This window comes from Betta splendens, chromosome 6, assembly GCF_900634795.4.
Source record: "Betta splendens chromosome 6, fBetSpl5.4, whole genome shotgun sequence".
In the NCBI taxonomy this organism is placed as follows: Eukaryota; Metazoa; Chordata; class Actinopteri; order Anabantiformes; family Osphronemidae; genus Betta; species Betta splendens.
The window spans coordinates 10,391,639-10,404,409 of record NC_040886.2 but is presented as its reverse complement, the minus strand read 5'-3'; the positions used below and the strand labels follow the sequence as shown (position 1 = coordinate 10,404,409).

General features: G+C 47.7%; 1 protein-coding gene and 1 long non-coding RNA gene across 5 annotated transcripts in view; one reads left to right on the top strand and one right to left on the bottom strand.

Annotated features, from left to right (window-relative positions):
* The window catches only part of LOC114857729 (voltage-dependent calcium channel subunit alpha-2/delta-1), a 41,120-nt gene that overhangs the window by 19,356 nt on the left and 8,993 nt on the right, over nt 1-12,771 (top strand). For all 4 annotated transcript variants that reach the window (XM_055509415.1, XM_055509413.1, XM_055509414.1 and 1 more), the window contains exons 11-27: nt 2,601-2,759; nt 3,145-3,249; nt 3,594-3,672; nt 3,961-4,010; nt 4,084-4,173; nt 4,257-4,331; nt 4,425-4,505; nt 4,699-4,773; nt 7,151-7,222; nt 7,552-7,623; nt 7,792-7,853; nt 8,050-8,126; nt 10,204-10,264; nt 10,335-10,426; nt 11,318-11,399; nt 11,892-11,954; nt 12,551-12,654. In XM_055509415.1, the coding sequence (XP_055365390.1) occupies nt 2,601-2,759; nt 3,145-3,249; nt 3,594-3,672; nt 3,961-4,010; nt 4,084-4,173; nt 4,257-4,331; nt 4,425-4,505; nt 4,699-4,773; nt 7,151-7,222; nt 7,552-7,623; nt 7,792-7,853; nt 8,050-8,126; nt 10,204-10,264; nt 10,335-10,426; nt 11,318-11,399; nt 11,892-11,954; nt 12,551-12,654 (1,399 nt within the window). The remainder of the gene's footprint in view (nt 1-2,600; nt 2,760-3,144; nt 3,250-3,593; nt 3,673-3,960; nt 4,011-4,083; nt 4,174-4,256; nt 4,332-4,424; nt 4,506-4,698; nt 4,774-7,150; nt 7,223-7,551; nt 7,624-7,791; nt 7,854-8,049; nt 8,127-10,203; nt 10,265-10,334; nt 10,427-11,317; nt 11,400-11,891; nt 11,955-12,550; nt 12,655-12,771) is intronic.
* Nucleotides 7,246-12,771, bottom strand: part of LOC114857742 (uncharacterized) — a 110,931-nt gene continuing 105,405 nt past the window's right edge. Inside the window, exon 3 of the long non-coding RNA XR_008694892.1 lies at nt 7,246-8,098. This is a non-coding gene — a long non-coding RNA (uncharacterized LOC114857742). The remainder of the gene's footprint in view (nt 8,099-12,771) is intronic.

The following is a 12,771-nucleotide window of genomic DNA, read 5'->3' as shown; positions in this document are numbered from 1 at the left end:
GTGTGTGTGTGTGTGTGTGTGTGTGTGTGTGTGTGTGTGTGTGCTCAGTCCCACTGCTCCTAAAGGAATTAAAGCTGGACCTCTGACTGGAGTGAACCCTAAGAAATACCCATTCATCACCCTCTTGATCTCTCCATCACTTTTTCCTTTCATCATGTTGCCGTGCAGTTCCTCTCAGCATCCCAACATACAGCTCCATTCATCTCCGTGTCAGTGAGTGATCTCCCTGTAAACACACCGCCCGTCCTCTCCTGTACACAATAACCGCAACTTTCTGCAGCTTCTTTCTTTTTCTTTTTCTTTTTTTTTGCCACTGTTTCATTCCATGGCCACGGATTCCAGGCCTTTCCACACAAAGAGCCAATCAGGAGAGTGTCTGATGCATAGAGGGGGTTTGTGTGGAGGTGTTTATTGAGATGGCTCTTCACAGAGATGGGAGCCGTCTCCCTTCTCCGTGCACAAAGCTGCCGCTTCCTCTCCCACCGGGGACCCTTTGTCTTGGACACAATGTATTCTGCTTCACGGTGGACTTGTGATTCTGCAATTATCGGAATCTGTCAAGGATCTCGGCCTGTGTGGATGCGGGTGTCTGGGGAAGTGAGACGGAGCGAAACATTAGCTCAAAGAGTCAAGTTCACTCCAGTTATGACTTACATTTTTTCCCGTTCTGCTTTGTTTGCTTCGTTTTCCTACTGCCTTTCACTATTTGACACGTCTGGTCATCTCGGTGGCTTGTTTATTGGCCTGTTTGACCACCACTGCCCCAAACAAATGATTCTTCCTCTCTGTCACCTTCTGTCTTTATCTGCTTCTTTCTGCCACCGAGTCAATCACTCATACAGTCCATCACACCCACAGCGCCCTGCGTCTGGCCCTCAGGCTCTTGTAACCTGACACTAAATCATTCATCTCTGATATTACCCATAAATCCCTACTCATTAGCAGTAGCCCAGGGTCCAGGTTGGCATTTGGTCCTGCAAGACGCTCACACACTTCCTCAGCAGCTGCTGCAGGTCAGAAGAACGCCGCGGGCTCTTCCGTCCCACCCTTTCCTCCGCTGTGTCCTCGTTCCCCTGTTTTTTGCGCTCGCCTCCGCTCTCCCTCCCGCCACAGCGCGCCTCCGTCAGCCTGTTCAGCCGCGTTAGTCCGTGTCAGCGTTGTTAGCATCAGTCTAGTGGACGAGCCAGAGTGCCAAAGAGAGTAACAGGCAGTCCGGCGGGATTAGGGCCTGAAGATTAGCCTTCTCTCTTGTGTCATCGCTAATCCATTGGCAAAGTACACGCACACGAACGCACACACACACACACACACACACACACACACACACACACACACACACACACACACACACACACACACACACACACACACAAAGCTCTCCAGTAATAGGATCAGAACAGAACAGAACAGAGGAATTTGTAGTAGCGAGGATATATTTTTTTGTAATTGCACAGTATGTTTTATTGACTTTCCATTAAAATAGCATCTGTCTGAGCGACGTGTCACATATTATGTGATTCTCTACGTGCGACGCCGCTTCCCGCTCGTCTCCTTTCGAATCCCGTCTCCTCACACTCCCCTGTTTTTCGTTTTTGTCCTCCCGCTCTCTGCTCCTCACCTTCCTCGCGCCGGCTTTTAATACACCGTGTGATAAAAGATCTCCGTCTGCTCCGCGCGGCCAATTATGTGAACTCCCATTGTGGCCGCGCGGCGCACGTGTTAATGCGATTTCCCTCCCTTTCCGCCGCGAGATTGCCGCGCGCGCCGGCTAGTGTCAGTCCGGGAACTTCAAGGCTGTCGGGCTCGTGGACACACACGCGGACGCACCCACGCACACATATGGTGCGGCCTCGGTTTTTGCCCGGCTGCTTGTCTGTGCGGATCAGTGTTTTCAGACTCCCCGATGGCCACCTCACATAGTCACATTGATTAGTTAAGATCGATGAGGTGCAATATTGTTTTAGAAGACTTCTGCAACACAATAGATGGGTTGCTTTACTACTCTGCGGCCCCGTGTCCTTCATGCACTATTATTATGTGTTATTTTCTTTCCAATCATTTATTCACTGTGGTTTACAGTATGCTCTGCCATGCTATACCCTCTCATCATCGTGAGCCTGTCCTTTCTGCTTTATCTAAATATTGGTTCACCTATTGAACATGTAAGGAGGCCTTTATTCAACGCTGGGTGGAGTCTGTGAGCATATGTGTGCCGTGGGGTGGAAATGAGAAGGTCTCACCTTTAAGAAAAAAAAAAAAACCACGGCGCTGCTGCCTAACCTCGTTCTTATGTAGCTGAATCTTGTTTCCATGGGTACCGAATCGTTGAGCTCCGAGGATGTGAAGCAATTAGTGGAGCTTGATGAATGTGTCTGTTTACCACTGCCTGTTAACAGCCAAGGCCAGGTGGGAGTGTGTGTGTGTGTGTGTGTGTGTGTGTGTGTGTGTGTGTGTGTGTGTGTGTGTGTGTGTGTGTGTGTGTGTGTGTGTGTGTGTGTGTGTGTGTCCTGCACTGGTATAATACCGCACATACAGTACCGCATATTGTACACACACATGAGTCTGTGGGTCATGACTACTTTCCTTCCTCTTTGTCCAAGTTTAACACCAGGGTGAAGAAGACGGCCTGTTTTGACCATCTGGTTCAAGCCAACGTGAGGAACAAGAAGGTGCTGAAGGACGCTGTGCAGAACATCACAGCCAAAGGAATCACGAACTACACCAAAGGCTTCGAGTTTGCCTTTGAACAGCTCTCCGCCGTAAGATTTGCCGTCGTAGCAGAAACGCTACGTTACGCTACGTGCCTGAGAACACAACATGTATAAGTTTGGACTAAACGCTATCTGCTGCTGCCATTGTTCCTGTAGAAACGGAGGCCTGGCCTTCACTGCCACCTGGTGGTTAAAGCCACATCTTCCAGGCACTGGCGACAGTGTTAGACAAACACCGAATAGCTCCCAACCAGAAATGGTTGGGAGCAAGTTAAACAAAGTTTAGGCGTCTGATTAAATCTTCCTGTGAATGTTGGCCATAACGAACTGAACCACTCACATTCACAGACCTCCTTGACACGAGCAGCGCTTTGATGTAACGTCGCTTATGCTGAACGATAAATAACAGGAATAATGCTGGTTCTCTTTGCAGACTAACGTGAGCAGGGCAAACTGCAACAAGATCATCATGCTGTTTACGGACGGAGGGGAGGAGAGGGCTCAGGCCATACTGGAGAAATACAACGCTGACAAAAAGGCACGTAGAGACCTCACACCCTGGGCACAAGCTCTAGAACGGCCCTGCTGCACTCTGTGAAGCGCTTTTATCTACAGCGTGTGGATGCGCTTTTATTAGCCTCAGCTTTTTGGAGCTCCCTTTGGGATGAAACATCCGTGCGTACATCCTCACCCCCAAAGGTTTATGCACAGGGCGAATGAGGTTTCCTGCAAACCCACACACATACATGCCTACACACACACACACACACACACACACACACACACACACACGCACATCATTAATTGCAGATATATTGTGTGGTGCACATTCTGCGCGTCACAAGTCATGATAGAAGCTGCTGATGTGACCTCCTGCTCCAGGTGAGGATCTTCACCTTCTCAGTAGGACAGCACAACTATGATAAAGGACCCATTCAGTGGATGGCCTGCTCCAACAAAGGTACTGCTTGCACCTCACCTTATAAGTAGCTTCGGTTGGCTCAGTGTCGCATTCACATAGCAGTAAAGTTCACAGCTTCCAGTCTAGTTGATGCTGCCACGGCATGTTTTATTAACAATGGCTTCACTGTTTCTGCTGAATCAGAAATATTCTTTTTTTGGGAGCTGGATTCTGGAAGTTGCATAAATTGTGCCAATTATTCTTCATTTTTATGTAGAGCATATACAGTAGGGCCTTTGTACAGTGCATAATGTCCTGTAAAAGCTTTTCTCCTGCTCATCGGTGCAGGTTACTTCTATGAGATTCCTTCCATCGGCGCTATTAGAATAAACACACAGGTAATTTTACAGCATCGTCTGTTATTTTCGGTGCTTTCTCTGCATGTGACCATGTGATGTTCGTCCGATTTAGGAGTACCTGGACGTGCTGGGGAGACCCATGGTCCTGGCAGACAAGCAGGCCAAACAAGTCCAGTGGACCAACGTGTATCTGGACGCTCTGGTCTGAGTAACTTATTAACATTCATTCATTCATTCTTGTTTCTTGCTTTCACGCGTTGAGGTTACTTGTCGTTTTTTTTCTAGGAACTGGGTCTGGTCATCACAGGAACGCTGCCCGTCTTCAACAAAACCAAAACCAAGGACGACAGGAACGGAGAGGTGAAAAGCGCTGCACGTTTTTCGCGCCCGCTGTGCGATCAGCAGGACCCGATAATGACGCCGTCGCGTTTGTCCCCTGATTCTCTCTCCCAGCACCAGAATCAGCTGATTCTTGGCGTAATGGGGATCGACGTGTCTCTGCATGACATTAAGAAGCTCACGCCGCGCTTCACAGTGAGCTGAACACACATGCCGACACGCAAACACAAACATCGATCCTAATCTCCCCGATCTTCTCACCCGTAAAGACTCCAGACTTTTTCCTGAGTAATTAGTGAAGGTCGTGATTCGTCTACACGAGCTCTGATTGTAGTTGTTCTTGAGTCTGCGTCCTTCATGGTATTATGCATGTGTTCTTTTCCATCAGATTGGTCCAAATGGATACTACTTTGCCATTGATCCCAATGGATACGTCCTGCTGCACCCTAATCTCCAGCCAAAGGTATGACACGTGTCCCTGAACGTCGCTCCAGCCCCAGATATTAAGGGGTTGTGAGGGCTCCTCATTGGATTATGATTCACAGCAGCAGATGAAGTATTTTTGTGAAATACCTCAAGCAATGTGGCAAATTAAGTGCATTCAAGGTACAACATTTTAGCTTTCTTGTGGATCCATTTAAATATCAGTTTCTTCTCGAGGCTGTGAGCTGAAATATGAAGGAGAGCAAGCTGGTGCATGCCACCAATTTAGTTCTGCCGCATTTGACCTGCCAAAGGCCCCGACTCGTCCCCGATCCTTCATAAAATGCGGCAGGACTTCTAGCCACTGGCAGGAATTAGGGTCCGACCCTGTAAAAATTAGAGTTGACCCCACAAGAGGTTCCAGCTCACCTGTCAGCGACTGCCTCAGCCCGAGGCGTGCGAGTCCTGACAGGCCGCTCAGCGGCTGCGCGGGACCCAGTTCTGCATCTGTTCAGAGCAGGACCTCCCTGGATGTGGAACAGGACGTCCCCCCCCCCCCCCCCCCCCCCCCCCCCCCCACCCTCTTCACTCAGATTGTAACACTTAAAGCTGCATATGTGAACAACTTTGATTTTGACATCACGGCAGCACCAGACCTTCACCCCCACCCCCACAAAAATGAACCTTCCTGTGATTTTCTAGAAAAGGATTCATAGGAGGAAGCTCCGGCTGAATAATAAGTATGCCGTCACGTTCCATGAGGTGAGGACGTAGAGGCGTAGACGTAGAATGGCGACGTCGTTCCTGTAGACACTTGTGTAGTGTAGACACCGTGTTCTGTGTGCTGTTTAGAGCAGCCCTAGTGATATAACTCACACATTCACAAAAGCCTCGTCGGGTGATCTCATCCCGGCAGAAAAAAAGCAGAAAAAACAACATTGCAATTATTAATAATATTTTCCCATCCGCCCTGGGTTCTGTGTGTGTGAGGCTCACAGGCCGTCTGTCAATCACTCACTGTCACATGGAATCAGCCTAATAGGAGATGGTGTGAATACTGATGGCAACCTTGAGGGCTTGCTACATTCTCTCTGTCTCTCTCTCTTTCTTTCTGTCTGTTTCTCTTCCTGTGGTGCATCTTTCTCTATTTCATTATGCTTCTATACATTTCATATTCATCACTCAAGCCCCCCCCCCCAACCCCCCCCCCCCCCCCCCCCCCCCCCCCCCCCCCCGTTGCAGCAGTGTTTTTATTTTTGATCTGACATCCCACTTCTCCTCAACAAATCCCCCACTGATGTAGCCTGTTCTCTCTTCCTCCCTACTTTTTTTTTTTGTTTTCTTGTCTTTTCTCAATTTTAATTCCTCGTTTAATCTTTTTCACTTTGCTGCTCACACCATCCAGTTTCCCCGTTTTGGTGCTTCTCGTTCGCTCCCCTGTCTGACTCATGTACGTTTGATGTTTCATTCTGTATCACGCAGTGTTGTTCCTCTTGATCTTTTATTCTGTCTCTTCTCGTTTTTCTGTTGAGGTGCTTCGTCTTCATCATATTTTTTTTTTCTTTGCTGCTCCATTTCTTTCACTTTCCATCCAATGTAAGGAACTCAGTTCAAGCAGATTAATTGAGTAGTTTGTTTATTATTGTGTACGTAGCCAAGCACAAATCATTTAGTTTCTTATTAAACTTTGCTTGTTCTGTTGCTAAAAATCATTATTATACTTAAGTCTTACACACGGAAACATGACAAACGATGAAAAAAACACCATACGAAGACAAATATGCTCTCACCACGTCACCCTGCATTTTGTGGGGGACACACTGGTATCAGATTCCGTGTACTGCCGCTTTATAGAGAGGCACTAGATTACTGCTACCATTTTATTCCACCATAAAGCCACTCAGACGTATAGGGTTTTTAAGAGAGGACATTAATAGGGTCCAGTGTCACTTTGGATCAAATCTGATTCCGCTGTCGGGTGTCACACATGTGTTGTCAGGCCGCCGCCATATGGCGCTGTCCATTTTTCATGCTCCGTGTTTTATTAAATTCATATGTTGGGGGAAATAATGAGCGTTGCTCCTGAATTAAACACATTAGATCGCTGTCCAGCGATGTGGGACGACGCAGAGGGTTATTCCCCTCGATGGTAAGAAACCATCTATGAATAACAACCGTAAAACGCTCCGTTGCATTTCAGACCATTCTGCTCTATCAACTCAACAGGCTTCAGATAAAAGTGGTGCAGTACAGTATGCGAGTGTGGGTTATTGCGTAGTAAAAATAGCTTTCAGGCTAATTAAGGATAAATGTCTTGAATATTTTGTTCGCTTAGATCCTGTTAAGTGCTGGTAGATTTGGTTTGAGTGCAGTGCTTTACTTCAGACTGAAATATCCTTTATTCATCTTCCCCACAGAACCCGAAATTCCAGGAGCCTGTAACCCTCGACTTTTTGGATGCTGAGCTGGAGAATGACATCAAAGTGCAGGTACGGTACGTGTAGATTAGAACTCCACCACACACACACACACACACACACACACACACACACACACACACACACACACACACACACACACACACACACACACACACACACACACACACACACACACACACACACACACACACACACACACACACACTTTGTTTCTTCAGGTACCCAGATGCCTCACATCTCCTCATAAAGCTATCATGACCATTTCCTGCACGAGATTTATTTGCTGTGCTCAAAGGGTAACCATGAGGTGATGCTGTGAACGGCTTTTTAAATCAGCCGACACTCAGTGAATCTGCTCCTTCTCTATCTCCGTGTAGATCAGGAGAATGATGATTGACGGCGAGACGGGAGAAAGCACCATTCACACGCTGGTGAAAACCCAGGATGAGGTATGGGAAAATACAGATGTTGGTTCATACAGAATTTAATGCACTGACAGTAAATATTATTGTCATCATTACATTGTTACAGTTTGTTAGAATATTTTAACCATAAAAAGTACAAAATGAAATCCACTGACATCGGTATTAAAGATCAGGTGTGTATGTCTTTGGCAGAGGTACATAGACAGAGGGGTCAGGACCTACACATTTGCACCAGTCAACGGGACAGATTACAGGTGAGCTGCTGTCTGGTGGCTGATGGAGGACTCCACTTCAGCCAACAGGGGTCACTCTCTCGTTTGGAACATCTGGCTTCACCCTCCGATCACTCATGCGTTTCACCGAGCACCAGCGTCTCCGTCTGAACGACTTTGTGTGTGAAATCATATGCGAGACTCTGCCCTCATCTCCCCGTGTGTGTCTTTTCTGCAGCCTGGCTCTTGTTCTGCCTAAATACAGCGAGCACTTCATTCAGGCCAACCTGGGGGACGACATGAAGCAGGCTATGTGTGAGTACACGGGAGCTCCCAGCTGGAAGCCCAGCCACTCCTTTTGTTTTCTGCTCAGATCAGCAGATTCCCACAGTGCTTGTCTTTTTTATTGCAACGCACCGGTCAGTCGCCCGCACCCCCGTCATGCTCCCCCTCCCTCCCTCCCAGCCTCAGCCCAAAGCCCCCGGCTCTTTTGATCTGCTTCACCGGCTTATTTGCTCCCCTCGTTCGGCTCGGGAGGAGATGAGACCTCTCACCTTGTCTTTCAGCTTCTTCCTCCCAAATCTCCCTCTGCTACAGTATCTGTGCTTTATTAAACATACCTGTTAATTGAATGTGTGAACCTCTCATGACTCTCCCGCCATCGTTTTTCTTAGTTGCTTTATTACAGCTTTCAAGGATGTTTTACTCCTCATGGCTCAAAATTTAGCAAATACTTTCTCATTATTCACAAGGACAAACATTCATATCTGTATATATATATACTGTGTGCCTCTATAAGTGATTGCTTTTATTCTGATAAAATGATTCTCTTCTTTTCACTACACTGGAATTTCACAGCTTCTGCTTGGGGCAAGTACTCGTTCCTTCTCTGTTTTCCCGTTCGTCTCCGCACGTTTGCATGCTCTCATTTTTCAATCACACGCAGCGATCTGTGACTGTGCCGCTAGATGAACGGATGCGTGAATGTGGAGAATCACTGCTTCATAGGTGGTGTTCCCTTTAATCAGGGGATATAATTAGCAGCAGCGCACTGGACTCAGCACAAAGCCATCTGGTTTTATTGGAAGTTTTGATAGCTTTGATGCGACGCCCCTTAGGATTAACTGCTAATGACGCCGTTATTGCTTCAGCCTCCGTATCACTCACTCTCTGCAGTAATTACTCCGTCGCCGTGCCATAAAGGCTGTCAGAACATTTACAGACCTCCTAAGGAAAGCAACACACCGTACCTTTGTGCCACAGACCCCTCCGATAGAGAGTTTGGGACTCTTAAGATCCCTGTACAGCCGTATCGAGTTTCACAGTGGAGCCAGACCACCAATAGCTCGATCCATCCCAGCACACAGCTACAGGAGGTGGTTCCTGCCATCGCTTGTCCTTCCAACACATTAGGGAGACTCCCCAACCGACGGCATGATACAGCAGATGAACTCAGGCTTTTTTCACCCCTATAGCAGGAATGCGGCATTGCAGAATAAATGACCTAACAGCTCGGTTGAAGAGATGGTGACAAAGAAGTAAAGAACAAGAAAGAGGAAAAATAACGTATAGTGTGGAAAGCAATTGGACATAGAGACACCCTGCCCAGTCCACAGAGACAGAGGGACAATGAATCTGTCTGTTATGTTTTATGTGAAGGACATTGTTTCATCCTGCACCAGATTTCCATGACCCCGAGGAAACTCCGAGCTCAGTAATAGTTTTTGCAGACTGCGCCACACGACTCAATATATTTTAAAGGCAATGTCCAAAATGTCTTCATTTTAAGAGAGCAGTGAAGGATGGCCATTCATGCCTGTCATGTCATTTATGAGATAAGAATTACCAGACAGGCTTTTAAATCAAATCCAGAGCCGGTGAAGACAAAGAGTGGGAGGAATTTTCCTTTATCACTACTGTGTGTTAACCTGCTTTCGCATGCCTGTGCTCTCGTCTAGCAGATTTAATTGTGGTTCACCGCAGCTCAGTGCTTCATTATGTGTCGTGAGGAACAGTCACAATTTTGATCATCTTTTCCAACAAATGACTTCATGTTACAGCTGATGAACGAGTCTCTTTCCACTTTCTCTTTTTCCTACTTTTGCGTCGCCTTCTTCTTCTTCATCTTCTTCCCCGGGGTCACGACAGGTCAACGAGGCAAGTATTTCCTACTGGAGTCACGTCTTCCCACTGCACCTCCATCCTCGTGTCGGTCCAATACTTTGAGTCTGTGAGTTTTGTGGCTGTGCCCACAGTTCATGCGGCTGTAGCACAAGTGCAACTGTCCATTCAATAGTTAAGTGTGTCTGGACATCTGTGCACTTCATCTCCATCCTGTGACATTTGGGTGAGCACTGTGCAGGCTTAATGTGCTTCCATGTGTGTCCCAAAGCTATGGAGACCATCCAGCTGGAGAGGTTCGATGAGTTCGGTTACACCTACATCGCTCCGCGGTGAGTGACAAACAGCTACAGGATCAAACAAAGGTTCAGAGTGGGGAAGTGAACGGCACTGTTTCTCCAGGGAATACTGCAAAGACCTCCGGCTGTCGCCCAACAACACCCAGTTCCTCCTCGACTTCAACCAGTTCATTGACAGGAACACCCCGGATGCATGTGAGTCACGCGTCGACTTCGGTCGTGATGTCAGGTTTCGGCACGGTTTGTGTTCACGCGGGGGAAACGGTGCCGCTGATACGCACCGTGGAACCCAAGCCCGCGGACAGCGGGCTGCATCCTGACGAGTGAGCTAATGCGAGTGGATGTTTTGGAGGTATGTTTACATGCATGGTGTGTTTTACTGGTAGTCTGATCTCACCGTGACCAGAAGGTCACACTATGACTTTGGCCATTTGATGATATGATCTGAGCAGGGTGACGTCAGCCACACTGACTGGGTTTCCTAGAAGCCTGATGCTGTCATGCTCCACAGTGACTCACAATATTGGATTTGTCATAATGTAATGCATCTAGTGTGGCATACCACCAGTCCTGAGCTAATGGATTTGGGCTTCTAGATGCAGTTTAACCCAAGGTTTACAACTCTACTTCAGAATTAATGCCTCTCGCACTTCTGTTTAAACAGTTTGTTGAGTCTTCTTATACGTTGTTGACGTAGAGTAACACTCACTAGAAGCACTCTGTGCTTTCACAGTTCCTGAAAAGGGCTTTTGTCAACAGAAAGAAGGACCTTCACCACTTTCACCTCCCACAGCTTGAACATCTGAGAGTCACCCACGGATAACAACAATACATTTATCCAAGAAGCTGAATACATGGAACACGTCTCCGTTCTATTAGCCAGAGCAACAGATCTAATTCATGATCCCGGGTTAAGTGCACTACTCAGCCGCACTGATTGCTGTGCGAGTCCAAATCATAACTTATTCATTGTCCATGCCTGGGTTTTCCAGCGATAGGCCTCCATTCCCCCCCCCGTCCATCCACTAAGCACTGGCACCGCGGCGTTGAGACGTCTCACGCATTTAAATGTGTCTCGTCTTTAAGGTAACGTGTCTCTGGTGAGTCGACTGATCCTGGACGCGGGCCTGACAGCGGAGCTGGTTAAGCTTTGGGATGAGCAGACTGTGTGAGTGCCAGTTTTTTTTTTTTTTTTTTGCCTCTTCCCTCGCTTTAAACAATCTTGTCTCGCTGTACTTGTTAAAAATACGCATGTCTCCCTAAATAGAGATACGTGTTGCATTTACTGAGGAGCGGAGCCAGAGTTTTCCTTCTTTTCCTTCCCGTCTCCAACTATTGAAACATGATGAAAGCAGAACGCAGAATGCATATCACACCCAGCCACGGCGCTGTCTGCCAAGACGCGCTGTTTTGTGAGGAAAATGAAATCATTCCATCAGCGTCTCCCTTTCATGGAGTGCCCTCTGGTCTGAACCCACGTGAACGCACACACTGAGGGGTGTCTGTTTGAGATTACGAGAAATAGAGACAAGTCACTCTGGACGCGTAACAATTAGTGTCATGTCTGCAGCTCGGTCTCGCACTTCACAAACACTTTTTTGCCAATAATTGTCAGCGTGATTGACTTTGATGTCTGATCTGCTGTTTTCCATGTACTCAGCGACGGGACCGTGGCCAGATTCGTGGCCACAGATGGAGGAATCACCAGAGTCCATCCAAGAAGGTGCTCGGCCCCGCTTCCTTCTCACTTACACTCGCGGCGTTAACTCCGGGCGTTGCGCAACGGCTTGGGCCAAGGATCCGCTGGTGTGAATGTGCGAGAGGGAAATGGATACAGACTGTAATGCTCTTAGGTTGAGCCCCGTTTGGCTGCTTCGCCTACCTGCCCCGCTGGGTTCTCTCACAGAACATGGAAGCTTAGACTCGTTTAGCAGAACTTCCAGCGCCGGCCGGGCCAGCGCAGGACGCGGGTCAAATCCACAGATGCAGCAGCTTCAGTAACTGCAGCTCAATTCCCTCACTTCTACTTTTGTCTGAGCTGCATGTGGAGGTTCCACTTTGCCAGAACATAGCATTCCAGCTGAAGACGAATGTATATTCCTCCTACTATAAAACATGAAATACAATCAGTTATTGCTTTTATTGGATCAGGCCTTTCATACATCAATGCTTTGGGTGCGACTCTTATTTCACTGAGTAACATTTGGCTATAGATTAAAATATAAATTCTTTACACAGATTAAACATATTTAACCTATGCTATGCTTAATGCCTGTAATGGCCCATATATTATATTACATGACTGTATTGATGTTTCAGCGCTGGGGAAGACTGGACTGAGAACCCTGAGACGTATGAATCAAGCTTCTATAAGAGGACCCTGGACAATGACGTTTATATATTCACAGCTCCGTCCTTCACAGGTGAGTTCTACCTTCGAGCACGGGCACTTTGCCGTGCGCGCAGCCCGTCCCCATGCTTTGGCGCCGAGCCTCTCCTGCCTCTGGACGCCGCCCCAGCCCTCCTGGCAGAGATCACAC